Here is a 16,608-nt window from a genome sequence, read left to right on the forward strand (position 1 = left end):
ATCCTCGTGTCATCTCTGGAATAATTCTACTGGTCAGCCAGCTCCCTGCCTGATCTTTCTGTTTAATAAACTGTTTTATGATCAACCTACGCGGGCCAGTCTCTGCTTAGGGTTTCAGATTCTCCGCGAGAGTTACATTTAACTTAGATTTAGATTTAAAAAAAACACACTCCTACATGTACCCTCTTTGTCCACAAGGGGGAGCCAAAAACGACACAGGCCAAAAGTTCCTCGCAGCAGCTGCAAGTTTGAGCTTTGGTTTTAGATGCAATTGATTCAAAACACAAAACTAGAAGGTCGTCAGCTGATTGAGGTTTATTAATCATTGCCATGACAGAAGAGATCTCATCATTTCAAAGATCAATGTCGGTTATAGATCCTGATCGGTCAGCTTAGCAGAGAAATCCTTGGTCCCTGGTCAGCAGCTCTCGTCTTTGGCGATCAAAATGTCCACCTTGGTCATTCTGGAGGGAGAACCAGATCACATAGTTAGTTAGTGGTGACCTTTTTTATGCTGAGTCATTGTTGGCAAACTCAAACAAAATGCCTGACTGTGTGAGTGAGGTTGAGACACAGAGATTAAACAGAACTGTTAGAGAGCTTTATGTGGTCATCAGAGCTGTCCGTCATTTTCCAGTCATGACAAGTGACCGCCTGCTCACGTCCTGCAGAGACCAACTGAAGCATGACAGACTGAACTGGTAAAAAAGCTGCCAGTCATTTGAATCAGCTGCTCCTCTAAGCCAATCAGAGTTCAGTATTGTGCTGCACTCTTTGAATTCATCCGCCACCAGAGGGCGCCTGTGACACATTATCTTCCTTTTTTATGTATGACGTGTGGATGGATGCTTTGTGAATTAAGCAGCTGTGTGTGTACTCACTGTCTCTCGGCACACAGGGTACACTCGTTGGCGTACGTGTTTCCATCGCTGCCACACACAGGAGCCAGGTTCAAAGGGCACGCCACGATCTCCCCCATGTCAGAACAGGACGGCTGCAAGGGACGCAAACGGCCAAACACACCGGATTCAATAAGACAAACCTTTTTTCTCTTTCACCTCAGGAGGAAGTGAATTCATACATACTGTCATAATCTTCTTAAAACACACAAGTTATTATTTTTAAAGGTGACTCTTCTGTCCAAACCCACCTTTCTCAAAAGCTCAGAGTTCTCCCCAGCAGCTGTAAAGAGAGCAGAGCACTTATCAAACGTAAAGGTGAAAATTACTCATTTTATTATTCACTCCCCTCACCTCTCGAAAGAGAGATATCACACAATGAAAACCCGGACTAAGCAGTGTCTTCCTCAGAGCTGTAGCCGCCACCCCGACCCCCCCACACATACACGCCTTCAACACCTGACCTGCTGCAATATGGTGACTTTGTGCAATAATGTTTATTCATTTATCTTTCGTCTTTATTATTAGTATAAACACACTTTGAACAAGACATTTAATCAGGAGGCAAAAAGAAAAATATGGACGAAAAACGCAGCTTAAAGGTCACATATTCTGTAAAATCGACTTCACCATGTTTCTCTAACTCTAATATGTGTCTCTAGTCTGTCTACAAACCCCCCAATGATGAGAACAGTCCATCCTCTCTTTTACCTGCTCCACTTTTCAGAGAATGTGTGCTCAAACAGGCCGTTTGGAGATTTTCCCTTCATGACATCACAAAGGGCAGTAACCCCTCCCCCAGGTGGGTGGCACTCCCACAGCTAGGTGTTTGTTCTGCCCTCTGAGTCTGCCTTCTCACCGTAAACAATAGGACATGGAGTGAGAAAGACCGAGTACACCCAAGCCCTTCCAGAGAGGGGGCGTGGTCAGACACATCTCATTTACATATTTAAAGGTACAGACACAGAAACAGCCTGTTCTGAGCAGGGCTGAAATAGAGGGGTTTATAGACATGATCAAATACAGGATCAGAGTGGATTTAGAACAAGAAACTTCACAGACATGTTTTGAGGAGCTCTGAGACTTATTTAAACTGGTTGAAGAGGAGGAGAATATGTCACCTTTAACACAATGCCTCATTTTATACAAAAAGAAAGTTTGTATTTTACGATCCTGTTTCATTTCTCTTTACATTTGTTCTGCACTTTAAGCAGCACCTCGGCAAAGGACTAAAGCAGAAAGATTAAGACACTTTAGAACACTTAATGCTTTTCCATCTTTTCTGTCTTGTAAAGCTGACTCGAGGACCAACGCTCATAAATTCAAACGTACCTGTAACTGTTCTTTACCTGTGCAAATGGCAATGACATCTATTCTATTCTCTAACTAGTATGTTGAGTCGTATATTTGTCTCTATGTCACTGTTTCAAATTCAAGATCAACGTGTCGTATTAAAAGCTTAAAGGAAGAATTAAAACACAAGGAGGGAAAACATTTTAGAGGGAGTAGCCTATCCCTATGACTGGTTCTTTGGCTTTAAATCTAAAGGTTTTAAACAGTCTGACGTACAACAACAACAACAACAACAACAACAGGTGAGTGTTTGATTCTGCGTGTTACCTGCAGCCACACAGGCGAACAGGAGTCCCAGAAAAACAAGTCGTCCGTTCATGTTGTCGGTGGATGAATAACTCGGAGTGACAGAAACGTCTGAGTTTATCTCTGTTTTTACAGCCAGTATAATCCAGTGTGTTGTGTGTGTGTGTGTACAGAGGGTGTGTGTGTGTGTGTGTGTGACCGTGGGAGCGCAGCAGGTGGAAAACAGACACACAATCACACGCTCACTCTAGAACTTATGGTCATCGACGCACATTAACAGTGAACACTCCCTTTAGCTCAGTCATCAACCACAAGCTCACACACACACACACACACAGAGGGAAGCTCTGTACACACACACACACACACAAATGCACACACAGAGGGAGGCTCTGTACACACACACACACACACACACAAACTACGGCAAGAGAAAAGCAAAACAATAATCAAATCAGGACTCTTGTTTTTTTTTCAAAATGTATGAATGTCTTTATTTATTAATGCAAAGAATAACTATACACAATGAGTAACAGACTCAAACAGCTGTTCAATACTTAGAAATGTAAACAAATAATAATATTGAGCACGAGAAGAGAAAAGTCACCACCTTTGAACTGTCCCGTTTCTCTCGTTATCTCTCAACCACATGAACGCCTTCAGCGTCTTTTCATCATGTGTCCAACACACGCTGCACTCTGAAGGTGTAGCTTCATTTTGTGTGAATTAAAATCCGAGAGTTGTTTCTCTAAATGTCTAAAGTCTGAAATCTCTTCTTCGACACGATCGTCTCTGAAGTCTATAAAGTGCTCATGTTACGCCGAGAGGACGTGTGACTCCTCTCCGCAAAGATTAGATACCCAAGATAACAGAAATCACCTCGGAATATATTTAACGTGACAACAGAGCACCTGTAATGACTACCTGTCATTATATGAAACCCTGGGTTAGTTTGTTTTTTGGACTATAAAGCATTACAAGCACATCTCCTAATAAACGTGGTCCCTGTTTGGTGTTTGTCCGGCCTCTGGACTAACTCTGGAAACATTTTGTGCGAAGTGTCCGACTTCTCTTCTAGACACCGAGTTACTGACACGACAGTAAACTTGAGAGTGGCAGCTTTGACGGGAAGATTAGAATTTTGGCAACTCCACCAGAAGATATTGGAAAATAAATTAAAATGAGTGTGCACGGATTGGACTTAAAATGTGCCTTTTTGTTTTCGAGAGGAGGATGGTAAAAAAAAGAAAAGCAGAACTTAAAGCTCCTGTGAGGAGTTTTCAGCTGGTTATCAAACAGACTGAAATTAATACTGATGCATCAATATTTTTCAGTAAAACACTACTTAGGCATGAAAAGGACGAGAGCAGACAGGGGATAAGATGCACCACTCCGTCCACAGGGGGGCGCCAAACTCAATACAAACGGAAAGTTCCTCACAGGAGCTTTCAACAGTTTCCTCCTCCACATGATGCTGGTTGATCAAAGATACATGTTCAGCTCCTTTTGGCACAGATAATGTTTGTATTTTTCTGACTCAACATCACAAAACTGCTACTGTACATAATATCCACATTGGAGCTGGCTCAGGTTTTTATAAAACTCTCTCCGTGGTGGAGCCCTCGCACAGAAAAAGGAAAAGGTTCCCGTCGCTTAAAGCTCGCCACACGAGGAGGAGGAGATGTGACAGTGTCCTCTCACGTGTGGAAGCGACACAAAAACGTTTCCTTTCTCATTCATCTCGCCCTAAAAAAATCACATTTTCATTTTCATACAGATTTTTTTTTTTTACAACAAAACTTTGATTTAGACTCCACGTTTCTGTATGCGACAGTAATGCGACAACAATGAAGCACATTTCAGTCGACTCCGCTCCGTTACAAGCTGATCTTACGGCATGCTCCTGCACACACACACACACGCCTGCACACACACACACACAGAGGTGCTGATAGTCTAGGTGTGTGCGGCCCAGTGGAAAGCATGCGGTATATATTTCCATCTTACAAAAGCCCCCTGCCACAAACACATCTTCAGCTTTCTCGCTACAGTCACACCTGCCAGGTCGTGATTGGTCATCGTGGCTCTGTTCCGGTCGTCCTTCAGTTCCAGGGCGAGTAAAAAACCGGCCAGTGTAGCAGACTGCGCCGTCATGTACAGACATCGAGCAACCACAAGATTTTTTTTTTTGTTTGTTTTTGACAATGAAACGACACAATAAAAGAGAAAAGAAAAAGAAACAGTCGAGTTCATCATCTTCACAAAAAGCTCACTTTTTGTTGTGCTTGGATGCATGATGGTATCGCTCGTATACATTCCTTAGCAGCCCACATACTTTAATGGAGTGCTCAGATTTCTCTCTCCACCATGATACAGTATAGGCACGGTGCTGGACGATGTCAATGACACGAGGATGACGAGAAAAAAAGACGACGGCCTCGTCATCAGTCTTACTTGTTGTTGACAGAAAACACTCTTAAGATGGTTTCATCTGTTAGAATTAAATAATGCGAAACAAATCGAATTAGTAGAAATGAATATTTGCCTGATTTCTGTCTGTGAGTGAAATCAGAGGGACTGTAAAAGCTTCTTTATGCCCGTTACAAAACAACTGCGCTTGGTAACGAAGAAAGAGCAAGAATAAAAAAATAGTCTGTCCTTCTTTGAGTCGCTGGCAGTGAATGATCAAAGCTTTTGGTGAGAGTAGCACACACACAGTCTCACTATCGATCGCTGATTACTTTGAGGAGCACAGGTCGAGATGTTTCCTTCAGTCGTCCCTGACGTCGTGTTCACTGAGCGAGCAGCAGGGCTACAAGAAGAGTTCCAGTCGAGCGCAGGATTTGAATCCCGCTGACCCTTCAAGTGTTCGGAGTCTCTTAGTGAAGGAGGGAGCACCTGTCTCCGCCCCTCACAGGAATATCTTCTCATCTTTAAATATATGTTTTTATATATTTCTTGCATTGATTTGCATTGAGTTTTCATCACTCCAGTGTCTGCAGTCTCTGCCTTCTTCAGGAGGCTGTGCGCTGAAGTGCAGGTCCACTGAGAAATGGTAACAATTAAAAAAGACTAAAAAATAGAATTAAAAATAAAAGAACATAGTCTGTCCCCCCCACAAAGGTTAGTGGTCCATGTTTTTCTGGGTGAGGGGGGAGGGGGAGATGGTGGATCGGTAAGGGCGTCTCAGCTCCTCAGCTGATGGTGAGCGGTGGAGTCAGACGCAGCTCTCCCTGGTCTTGTCGTCCGTTAGGAAAGAGTTCAGCTGGGAAATGTCCACGACCACAGCGTCCCTCTTGTTCAGGTGGACGTCTTTCAAATGGTCCTCGTCGCTTTGGTCCTTGGCAAAGTTTACAAACACCTGCAGGAGAGAACAGAGGAGGAGCCGGGAATCAATCACGCTGAATAGACACGACTATGTCACAGCTAGAGCCGTCTTTAGAATCAGAATCACAATCAGAATCAGGGTTTATTGCAGTACATTTAAAGTACATTTACACATACAAGGAATTTGACTTGGTGTATTGGTGCTAAACAATTAACAAGGAAATAACGCAGAACTAGCAACAACTTAAATAATACAGTATAAGAAGATATTACAATATATAAAATAGAATTTAAAAATGTAAAATATAAAATATAAAAAATAAAAAACACAAAATGTACTAAAGGTGCAATGTAGGAGCTGTGCAGTGGACTATGAGAAAAAAATCTTAGTGTATGTAACTACTCACAGAGTGCATGTAAGGAACATACATTTTTAAAGTGACAGATCGGACTTTTAGTCGTAGTAGTAAGTGTAATAACCACAGGAGGTTACGGTCAGCTCAGCCGCTTTGTTACGAAACTGGCTGGCGTTCAGGCATGGAGGTGTTACGCTGCAGAAGGGGGTCTACCTCTACACATACGTCTTTAAAGCATGCTTACTTGGTCTAGGGTGGTCTGGGAGACGGAGTAGTCCTCTATGCTGAGCGTCTCCTTGTTGGTAGAGAGCAGGGAGAAGATGCGGGCGAGCGAGGTGAGGGAGGATGGCAGCTGGTACTGCAGCATGTTGCGGTGTTTCTCCTTCAGCGTGCTGCCAGGAAGCTCCCGCTCGATGAACCCCATCACCGGCCGGAGGTCTGGGTCCGGGCCCGCCACCCTCAGGATGATGGTGTACCCATCACCGAACCTGAGGAGAACAGGACGAGAGCGTGTTTCAGTCAGCTGCATCGTTTGTGAGCACGGGTAAGAAAACCGATCCTCTCTCTCTCTCTCTCTGGTGGTGCGTTTGAGCTTCTGGGAAAGCCTGTGCTCACCTGTTTTTGAGATGCTGCACGCTGCCCAAACAGCGGAACCTGCCGTTGACCATGATGGCCATTCTGGTGCAGAGCGCTTCACACTCCTCCATGCTGCAGAAACACACACGTTAGAGGTGAGACGTGTCGGTGTAAATACCATAAAAGAAGATGATTAACGGCATGTTGATTCGTAGTTACACAGTTCAGTGTTATACAGACGTGTAGTCTAACCTGTGTGAGGTGAGGACTACGGATCGGCCCTCTTTGATGATGCTCAGGATGGCGTTCCACAGAGCGCGGCGTGCTTTAGGGTCCATGCCTGTGGTTGGCTCGTCCTGTGAACAGAGGACAACAGATGCTCAGCTGGGGCTTGTATTCACTGTTAAACACATTCCTCTGTCTTCAGGAACATGAACCTGCTGTCGTGTTTCAGTGATTTCTTTTTTTGTACGATTAAAAAAATGATCCACTGACCAGAAAGACCACCGGAGGTCCTCCGATGAGGGCGATGGCGGTGGACAGTTTCCTCATGTTTCCTCCGCTGTAGCTGCCCGCTGATTTGTCCACATATTTCACCAAGCCGAGCTTCCTGATGCCCCACTCTGCCACCTGGTGGACAAGATGGAATATGCACCAGTGTTAAACATCTTTTCTTTTTCAACTGACTGAGTGTGAATTAAAAAGTTTTAACCCGTGTGTGTGTGTGTGTGTGTGTGTGTGTGTGTGTGTGTGTGTGTGTGTGTGTGTGTGTGTTTCTGACCTCGCACACTTCCTTCTCGGGAACTCCCCTCAGGATGGCGTAAAACTCGAGGTGCTCTCTGCCGGTCAGGAGGTCGTTGATGGCGTCGAACTGAGGGCAGTAGCCCATGTTCTGATGCACCTCGTCTATCTCTGTGTTCACACTGGAGAGAGAGAAACACAGAATGAGTCTCGTATCGAATTTCCTCGGCTAATCAGCTGCTCATTCTCTGAAAGGAGTGGGAGGAGCTTGCATTGTGCTGCCTTGATTCGGTATTAATTTCAAGTGCCTTTGATTACATTGTTCAGCAGCCAGGCAGCCTGAATCACCTAGAAAAGCCCGTTGAATGTTTCTTACCTCTTGCCAGCTAGGTAGGCCTCTCCGCCGGTGACCACAGAGTCTCCTGTCAGCATCTTGAAGGTGCTGGTTTTCCCCGCGCCGTTCACTCCCAGCAAACCAAAGCACTGCACGGGTGAAAAAAAAAAAATCTCCGGTCAACATCGGAGTCTGGTGAGGAATCATGAGTGTGTCAGGCGTTTGTGGGCTGTGTCTGTCGTACCTCTCCAGGGGGGATGCCCACACACAGCCGGTCCACTGCTGGCTTCTGTTTCCGCTTGTAAATCTTGGTGAGCTGTCTGAGCTCCAGGATGTCCGACTGTCCCGTTCCGCTCAGGATCCTCTGCCGCTCTCTGGCCACGTCCTCGTCCTCCTCTCCAATCGGCTTCAGGTGACTGGTGGACGACCTGGAGGGACACGAGAGGGAGGAGAGGTCACACTCCAGACAGAGGTACAAGGCGTTGGAGCCAAAAATGTGTGTTTGAACGAGACCTTGGTAATAACAAGATTTGTCTTTATAAAGAGTGTAATACCGACACTGAACACTAGGGGGAGTGTTGGTGTATGCTCGGCAGGTCTTACAGTTTTTGACCGTACAAACTAAAACATTGACTTTGTTTTGGATGTTTAGAATTCACGTTTGTGTGGATTATTGGAATCCTAAAACCATGGGAAATGAACGGCTGCACGTTTCCAATCTGATGTGACCTTTGGTCATTAGTTTCCTCGCCAGGCACACATGGCCGAAACTCGTCCCTCATTCACCGCTCTGTGACTTCTGTACAATATTGTTAAAATAGTCGAGGCTTCGTCTCCCAGAGAGAGTTTGAATCATCTTAGTCATGAAAACAAGTTTCACACACCTGGCTTTGATGCAGAAGCGGTACTGAATGAGGACGGTGATGCAGAAGAAGACCACGCCCTCCACCGCCATTGCAAACAGGTTTTTCCCCACCATGTCCCAGGCCAGAGGGGAGCGGAACCGGTTTTCACCTAGAGCCAGAAAGGGGGGGGGGGGGGGGGGTCAGACATTTGAATCAAAAATTCATTCTATGTCTCTTGTAAATAAATAAACATTTAAGGATGCATAGCTGGTGTTATGATTCTGCTGTAATTACCAAATCTCTCCAAAGCGTCAGCCATGGCCTGATTCTTCACCATGTCAATCAACCCTCGGCCGAGACAGAAGTGAGGGAAGATGAGGAACACGTTCTTCAGGATGTTGTTGATGCCGCCGATTTCCTTAAAAAGAAAGAAGTAACAGTCGGTATCTGATCCTGAACAAGCAAGCACGTCTGTGTTTACTCTCTGAATAAAAAAGGACTCACATTGCTTCCAAACAGCTCCAGAACAAACGTGGAGACGCTGCCATTTATTCCGATCAGTATGTTGACGCTGGTCAGGACCACGTAGGCCGTGCTGGGGATCTTGAAGAAGAACGAAGCCGGGTACATCAGAGGCGTGATCGACCATCTGTGGAGAGATACATAGATGATGTTAGAGGAGAGAAATAATCAAAAGGAGGAGGAGCAAAACGAACTGAGAGAGAGTGTAAAACAACGTACCCATAGAGCAGCAGCAGCAGAGCCAGAACGGGCAGGTTGGTGGAGGAGACGTAGGCGTCTTGTTGGAAACACATGAAGATGATGATGACCAGAGTCGCAGGCACGATGTAGTTACACTGAAAAAGACGGAGAGAAAGGAGGGTGAAGGTCGAGCTCATCGTGCTGCATATTTCAGGACATGAACGGGCATCATGTGGGTTAGGGGTTAGGTGCTCTCTTACCATATCCCAGACGAAGTTGGCCAGCCAGTAGAGGAAAGGCTGCACTCCGCTGATGAACTGCAGGTGCTTGGCCTTGTTCACTCTCTCCTGGATGAGGAACACCACAAAACTGGCCGGAACGAAGGACATGGCGAAAATCACGCAGATGGACACCAGCACGTCCACTGATGTGGTCATCCTGCGAGAGGGAGAGCAGAGATGAATATGTTTTTTTTTCTCATAGTCCACTGCACAGCTCCTACATCGCACCTTTTGTACATTGTGTTTTTTTATTTAATTTTTTTTTTTTTAATATTTTACATTTTTAAATTCTATTTTATATATTGTAATAGTTCTTATATTGTATTATTTAAGTTGTTGCTAGTTCTGCTTTATTTCCCTGTTAATTGTTTAGCACCAATACACCAATACACCATACATTCCTTGTATGTGTAAATGTACTTGGTAATAAAACCCGATTCTGATTCTGATTCTGATTAGGATTTACCCCTCTTGTTAAAATATGTTACCTGTTTTTATTTTGTTTTTTTAAAGATTTATTTTTTGGGGGCTTTTTGTGCGTCTAATGCAGAGATAGGACAGTGGATAGAGTCGATACTCCATACATGGGTTGATACTCAATACATGTTTTTTTTTTTAAATGTACAGTTTTACTCACAGTGCGACTTGTGACAGCTGCTCCTTGGTGAGGTTGAGCGGGTGATTGTAGGCGGTGATGCCAAACTTCGCTGGGTCTTTGCCGCCTTTCAGACTCGCCCGCAGGATGCCGTTGTTCATCACGTTGAGGAAGGAGCCGATGCTGTGCCAGCCCTTGTTGTTGAACCAGATCTGCAGAGAAAAAAAGAGCGATGCGTTTCAGTTCCGGTGACGCTACGAGCCACGTGCAGTTGTATAACAGGAGAGTGTGTGTGTGTGTGTGTGTGTGTGTGTGTGTGTGTGTGTGTGTGTGTGTGTGTCTGTGTGTGTGTGTGCTGACCTTGACGTTATTCTTGGTGTCCAATCCTTGGATAAAACTGGAGAGGCTGTGAAAGAAACGATCTGCTGCAGTTCCCTGGAGGACGGGGAAGAGGGAGAGTGTTGTTCAGCACATGGGCGGAACAGGTCTATCGAGTCTACTTCTATATCATCTGTTTTCATTCAAACATAAACACGCTCTTCTTCTTCTTGTGCATTACTTTAATACTGAGTAAAATACTAAACATGTAAAAGTCTCTCTTACTCTCTCCAGGCGGAAGCGTCTCCTCAGCTGAGCGATCGCGTCGTCGATGTTATCGGTTTGGGAGAGAAGGTGAGAGCTCCTGGCGCCCAGCGAGAAGCCGCCGTATCTGTGTGGAGAAGGAGGGTTTTTAATATCAGTAAAGGAGAGGCACACAGCTCGATATGACTGACGGGTAAACTCAGGATGGATTAGGCCTGACAACGTACCTGAACTCGTTGACCCAGATCTTATTCTTCAAGCTGCAAGAGAAGAAACAGACTGTTAAATATCTCGTCTTTAAACTTAAAAACACAACGCAGCGTGAACAAGCAGAAGCAGTTGGAAGTTAGCGTTACCTTTTGCCGATGATCTGAGCGTATGTTTTCACCAGGTAGTCGGAGACGTTTCTGCCGGTCAAATTCTGAAGAGTGTCATTGTCACTGATCATCATCTGGAAACACAAACAGACCAAACAGTTTGTTAAAATTTGTTTTAGATTCCAATGATTGAAGTTTTTAAAGATTTATTTTTGGGCTTTGGGAGAGAGAGAGAGAGAGAAAGGGAGAGAGAGAGAGAGAGGGAGAGAGAGAGAGAAAGGGAGAGAGAGAGAGAGAGAGAGGGAGAGAGAGCGAGAGAGAGAGAGAGAGAGAGAGAGAGAGCGAGAGGGAGAGAGAAAGGAGCCACAGGTCAGGTTCAAACCTGGGCCGCCCACTTGAAGGACTAAAGCCTCCGTACATGGGGCGAGCTGTTTGTTTTTTTGAACCAGGCTGTAAACATGTTAATCTCTGCTGTAAAAACAGGCTTTTTAGAATGGGTGTGTATGTGACTTCCTGTGCTTCTGCAGCCAGCCTCTAGTGGACACTCCAGGAACTGCAGGATTTTACACTTTTGCATTGTTCAGCTCCTGTTTAATTACTGTTTCCTGCGTCAGTAAGGGACATAACTGGTCACAACATGCCAACCTGAGGCCAACCTGAGGCCAACCTGAGGACGTCCTTTAGACCCGAGTCGTTCCAGATGTTGACTGGAGAGAAGTCAGTTGCCTCACTTTCAGCAACCGCTGCAGTTAACTTATCGGATAAATGCGATTTAAAATAAAAAATCATGTGTAATTCTCGTGCCTTATTCTTATCCTCATGAACGCATTACCTTTAACATCTCTAATTCTTTCTTGTTGCTGTATCGGTTTGCTTGTATTTGTGTTTAAAAGGGAAAAAGAGCGTCCACATGTTTTCATACGTTTGCACTGATTGACTTTCTAATTTCTTGGCGCCACAAACCTGCGGTGGTGGGAGTCCCCCGGCACCAGCGGGACACTCTGGCAGCATCCTCTTGCGTCCGCCACAGCTGCACTCACACAGGGGAGACGGGTCCTCCATGGACCAGTTCCCTGTGTCGAACAAGTCCTTCACACTCGGCGAGACCGGTGGGACCGACCACTCGTCCTCGACCTCGGTACAGTGACCGTCCCTGAAGATTACAGATAGATACGAGTTAAAGAGTGAGTTGCTTTTCGAGCCTTTCTAGATAGATAGATAGATACTTTATCGATCCCGAGGGAAATTCAAAGCATCCAGTAGCAGGTTACAAAGACGTACATGACATGAAACATTTGTTACAAATTAACCACAAAACCGACGCCCCCCTCCCTCATACATATATATTAACCCGAAAAAAATATTAAAGAATACCTCTAGATGAATCAAACTTAATCTGTGTAATTAAAAATAGACTTATACAAGAAATGTACATAACCCGTGCAGGGATAAAAATATATGTGTAATTTAAACAAGAAACTATAAACAGTTGAGGAAAAAAATCTGTAATTAGACCTGAAAATAAAAAAATAAAAAAGTGTTGACCTTCTGTTGTGTTGTTTATATATGTACAGCAATGTTTAAAAAGAAGATAAAAAAAAACAGACATTAAATAACAGTCAGTGCAAACATTAAAGGTGCGACTTAAATGAGGGGTGATGTTCATCAAGAGTGAGGTTAAATAAATTCTAAATAAATTAGGTTCTATAAATTCATTTAGATTTTAAATGAATGCCAACTCACAGTATCGGCTGTCCTCCCATGCAGCGAGTTCCAAATCCTGGTTTATCCGTCAGAGCTCCAAGTAGTTTGTTGATGTGAGGGTCTTCAGGAAGGTCATTACTAGACAGAAAAACACAACATATACCCTTTAATTACAAAAGAAATCCTCTCAGTACGAGTATGAGACACGTTAAGTTAAGACTGAAGCTGTGCATAAAAAGGCATTATCTTCCATATTGTCAGTTTCACAGAGACTTCCTTCATCTTCTGCATCTTTAATGAGTTGTGCACTTTACGGATCAGAATAGAAAATGTTTCAATATTTAGAAAACGAGGAAGAAGGCTGAAGAAAGATGTCTGACCTGATGAAGGTGAACTGCTCTCCGTACATGCTGTGATCCAGAGCCAGACTCGGGTACTTTCCAAAAGGAGGAACAATCAGACTGAAGATGAGGGCGATGCACACAAACACAGCGGGAAGAACGATCTGAAAAAATAACAATTCAAATTCAAAATTGTTGGTGGCTGATGGACGGTAAGAAGACAAGCTGTTAGTTTAAAGTTGGATGTGTGGTCAGAGCATCGGGTGTACCTGAGCAAAGAAGCCTTTCCTGGAGCGCCGAGCGTAGAGGAACCGTTTCCAGAGCAGTGCAACAAACTGCTGCCTCTTCAGGCTCCATCCTTTCACCTGGTACGAACCTTTGCCGTCTGTTCCGCTGAGCCAATCGGTCTCACGGGATTCTGCACACAAACACAGAGGAAACACATGAGCAAACACGCAACGCGCCCAGTCTGTGTCCCGGTGTTAAAACCGTAATTAAAACTATTCGACGACTCATTTCAAAAGCAATCATAAGCAACGCATCTGTTGTTATCATTGCACTGCATGCTGGGTAGTGCAGTTCTACCTGGGTCACCTTCAGAGTCGTTAAAGTCAAAGTCGTCCTCGGTGAAGGGCTTCAGGCAGGACTGGTGGTCTCCGAAGGCGTGATGGCGGCGGGTCCGGGTTGGAACGACTCCGTCTGCAGTGAGGGAATCTGATTTAGTACTTTTTAAAAATCTTCTAAAGACCCAAACAAAGAATAATCAACACAGATTTTTCAAATTTTTGCAGATCTAAATTTGAAACCTACATTATGTTTTTTTTGTTGAGTACTCACATAACCTCAAATATTATCCATTATCAAAGTCAGAGAAATCTGTAATTTTATATATGTAACGGGACGTGTCTTGTCAAGGCGGCCACCATGACAGACGCAACATGTTTATCGTTGCCGTGGAAACACCGGATGATACGTCAAAGACCGCTGCATAAGGAAGCGTGAGCTGCTACTGAGAGCTGTCGTCCTGTTGCTGAATGAGCTACTGTGATAAAAACATCATGTCAATTATTCTCTGATACATAAACATATTCTCTTCCTCAGGTCGGTTTCGCCCGGGGGGGGGGGAGTAGCAGAGAGAACTCCCATGATTCCCCGCTAGCCTCGATGCCATCTTTTGTTACTGTAGTATCGATTGAGAGCCCCCTGGTGGCCAAATCTACATATTGTATCTTGTAAGTAAAAATAATAAAGATATATGTATAATGTAACTTTTTAAGGCTCTGCAGGAGCCCTGACTACGTCTGAGTAGTGTTTTAAAGCTTATGTTGAATGTGTGTGCCCGTGCTCTGAATCTTTCTCTCTAGACTGAAAATGCATCATGAGTCTGACCTGAAAGCTCAACAGCATCCACTCCACTGTCTTCAGCCACTTTCAGGAAAATCTGCAGAGGAGAAAGACCCCGATTAAAACATTGACACAAGATCATACAGACATGATAATCTATAAACACATCTCTGGGCTGCTCTCACCTCTTCCAGGGTGGTATCAGATATTCCATAGCTGGATATTCCCAGGTCAGTGAGTCGGTCGTCCAGCTCGTGGAAGAGCTCCACAAAGGCTCCGTCTTTAGCTGACTGGTAAGGTAAGATGTACGTGATCTCATGGCCGAGATCCTCAACCAGGCGAGCCTCGTGGACGTGCTTGAAGATCACGTTGGAGATGAGGGACACATCTGTGGTGAGGGGAATCAGCAGGAAGAGTGAGCAGTTTGGTGAAACAGGAGGGAAGAGAACATTTATTCTCGAGCTTTTCCACTTTGAAAGCTGAACGAGCGTCTTACCAATCGTGGTGGTTTCACTCTCTGGTTCGCTGCCTAGACCTGCGTCTGAGCTGCTCTCTGATACACTGTCCTCCTGAGGCAGAATAAAAGGGGGTAAACAACCTGGACAGAAGACTTCAAAAACATCTTTAAAAATATATTTCCATCTAACATCTGCTCTCACCTTCTCGGCCTTCTTGCAGTAAGAGACGGTGCTGGCAGAGTTCCTGCACGACTGAAGCGTCAGGTCGTAGTCCCTCTTGACCAGGGTCAGGTAGTAGCCCGTGCCCAGCTGGGTCTTCAGGAAGAGCGAGGAGCCGACGCAGCACAGCTTGCCGTGAGAGATGATGGCGATGCGGTCCCCCAGGATGTCGGCTTCATCCATGTGATGGGTGGAGAGGATGATGGTGCGGCCTGACGAGAGGAACAAAAGGGGATGCATTCAGCCCACCAGCTACAGAACGATGTTTAAAAAGCAACTCAAGTTTCACATCTGACATGAGACGTCGTCCATTTCTCTCTCTCTATGATCACCTCCAGAGCCAGAGAACGTATAGGACACTACTATGAACACACTACAAACATGGGAGAGTTATGAACACCTGGATAATTAAAGTCTCATGGATCAACTTTCAGTTAAAATTAAGATTAATTTTTATTATATTTTTGGGCTTTTTGTGCCTTTAATGGGGAGATAGGACAGTCGATAGAGCTGGAAATCAGGGAGAGACAGTAGGGAACGACATACGGGAAAGGAGCCACAGGCCGGACTCGAACCCGGGCCGCCCACCTTGAGGACCACAGCCTCCACACATGGGGCACGCGCACCAACCACTGTGCCACCAGTGCCGTGGTGAGGAGGATATTATCTGTTGTATTTACCTTGTCTGTATTTTAGCAGAAGGTCCCAGATGCCCCTGCGTGCGTAGGGATCGACCCCAGCAGTCGGTTCATCCAGGATCACGACCTTTGAGCCTCCAACAAACGCCAGAGCCACAGACAGCTTCCTCTGCATCCCTCCTGCAAAAGACAAGAAGAAGAAAGAAGGAGTCAGTCAATCTTTCTTCAAAGCCGGACTCATACTTCATGTGAAATTCAAAACAATCAAACTGACCGGATAGCGTGCTCGTGCGGGACTGGCGCTTGTGCGGCAGTCCGACATCATTCACGATTTGCTCCATCTCAGCCTTCACCATCTCCTCGGGCAACCCCTTCAGACGGGCGTAGAACCAGATGTGTTCCTCCACCGTCAGCCTGGAGGACATCAAACCAAAAACCACACGGTTACAGAAACACCAGAGGCCGTGAGTGTGCAGAGAATTCTCAATGTTTGATTGTTAAAAATATGAATATTTGAAGTGCAGACGTACATGCTGAAAAGTACGTTGTGCTGGGGACAGACGCCCAGATTCTGCCGGATGGCGCTGAGCTCGGTGCGGATGTCTTTGCCGAGGATGTAGGCTGTTCCAGAGGTCGGTGGAAACAACCCCGTCAGGATCGACCTATCAGAAAGCAGAGAGGGACATATCAGTTGCCGTCCAGACTCAGCTTCAAGATTCAAGATTCAAAAACTTTATTGTCTATCACACT

At 45.2% G+C, this 16,608-nt stretch overlaps 2 protein-coding genes across 5 annotated transcripts in view; both read right to left on the reverse strand.

Moving 5' to 3' along the window:
* Nucleotides 1–297: 297 nt before the first annotated feature.
* spink4 (serine peptidase inhibitor, Kazal type 4) lies at nt 298–2,692 on the reverse strand. Its single transcript, XM_061052837.1, has 4 exons — nt 2,520–2,692; nt 1,151–1,182; nt 882–994; nt 298–464 (listed from the first exon to the last, which is right to left on the reverse strand). The coding sequence occupies exons 1-4, from the start codon at nt 2,569–2,571 to the stop codon at nt 419–421; spliced, it is 243 nt and encodes an 80-aa protein (XP_060908820.1). The 5' UTR covers nt 2,572–2,692; the 3' UTR covers nt 298–418.
* A 269-nt stretch (nt 2,693–2,961) lies between these two features.
* The window catches only part of LOC132985454 (phospholipid-transporting ATPase ABCA1-like), a 47,754-nt gene continuing 34,107 nt past the window's right edge, over nt 2,962–16,608 (reverse strand). For 3 of the 4 annotated variants that reach the window (XM_061052849.1, XM_061052866.1, XM_061052857.1), the window contains exons 20-49: nt 16,389–16,520; nt 16,133–16,272; nt 15,901–16,038; nt 15,203–15,432; nt 15,040–15,112; nt 14,729–14,931; nt 14,589–14,640; nt 13,785–13,898; nt 13,469–13,617; nt 13,239–13,363; nt 12,898–12,996; nt 12,118–12,307; nt 11,194–11,288; nt 11,065–11,097; nt 10,859–10,964; nt 10,616–10,690; nt 10,298–10,467; nt 9,640–9,817; nt 9,419–9,534; nt 9,182–9,326; nt 8,972–9,095; nt 8,717–8,846; nt 8,077–8,260; nt 7,875–7,981; nt 7,539–7,680; nt 7,253–7,387; nt 7,010–7,113; nt 6,797–6,889; nt 6,426–6,669; nt 2,962–5,859 (exon numbers count right to left, since the gene is read on the reverse strand). In XM_061052849.1, coding sequence (XP_060908832.1) covers nt 5,716–5,859; nt 6,426–6,669; nt 6,797–6,889; nt 7,010–7,113; nt 7,253–7,387; nt 7,539–7,680; nt 7,875–7,981; nt 8,077–8,260; nt 8,717–8,846; nt 8,972–9,095; nt 9,182–9,326; nt 9,419–9,534; nt 9,640–9,817; nt 10,298–10,467; nt 10,616–10,690; nt 10,859–10,964; nt 11,065–11,097; nt 11,194–11,288; nt 12,118–12,307; nt 12,898–12,996; nt 13,239–13,363; nt 13,469–13,617; nt 13,785–13,898; nt 14,589–14,640; nt 14,729–14,931; nt 15,040–15,112; nt 15,203–15,432; nt 15,901–16,038; nt 16,133–16,272; nt 16,389–16,520 — 3,970 coding nt within the window. In that variant the 3' untranslated portion in view covers nt 2,962–5,715. The remainder of the gene's footprint in view (nt 5,860–6,425; nt 6,670–6,796; nt 6,890–7,009; nt 7,114–7,252; nt 7,388–7,538; nt 7,681–7,874; nt 7,982–8,076; nt 8,261–8,716; nt 8,847–8,971; nt 9,096–9,181; nt 9,327–9,418; nt 9,535–9,639; nt 9,818–10,297; nt 10,468–10,615; nt 10,691–10,858; nt 10,965–11,064; nt 11,098–11,193; nt 11,289–12,117; nt 12,308–12,897; nt 12,997–13,238; nt 13,364–13,468; nt 13,618–13,784; nt 13,899–14,588; nt 14,641–14,728; nt 14,932–15,039; nt 15,113–15,202; nt 15,433–15,900; nt 16,039–16,132; nt 16,273–16,388; nt 16,521–16,608) is intronic. The other variant, XM_061052875.1, reaches the window with a different exon arrangement.

The sequence above is a fragment of the Labrus mixtus genome, chromosome 2 (genome assembly GCF_963584025.1).
Source record: "Labrus mixtus chromosome 2, fLabMix1.1, whole genome shotgun sequence".
NCBI classification, from domain to species: domain Eukaryota; kingdom Metazoa; phylum Chordata; class Actinopteri; order Labriformes; family Labridae; genus Labrus; species Labrus mixtus.

Excerpts from the sequence above, each read along its gene's own strand:
- spink4 (XM_061052837.1), bottom strand. The coding sequence starts at position 2,571 with ATGAACGGACGACTTGTTTTTCTGGGACTCCTGTTCGCCTGTGTGGCT. Across the intron at positions 1,183-2,519 it reads GTTCGCCTGTGTGGCTGCAG|CTGCTGGGGAGAACTCTGAG; the intron begins GTAACACGCAGA and ends CTCTCTTTACAG. Across the intron at positions 465-881 it reads ACCCTGTGTGCCGAGAGACA|AATGACCAAGGTGGACATTT; the intron begins GTGAGTACACAC and ends TTCTCCCTCCAG.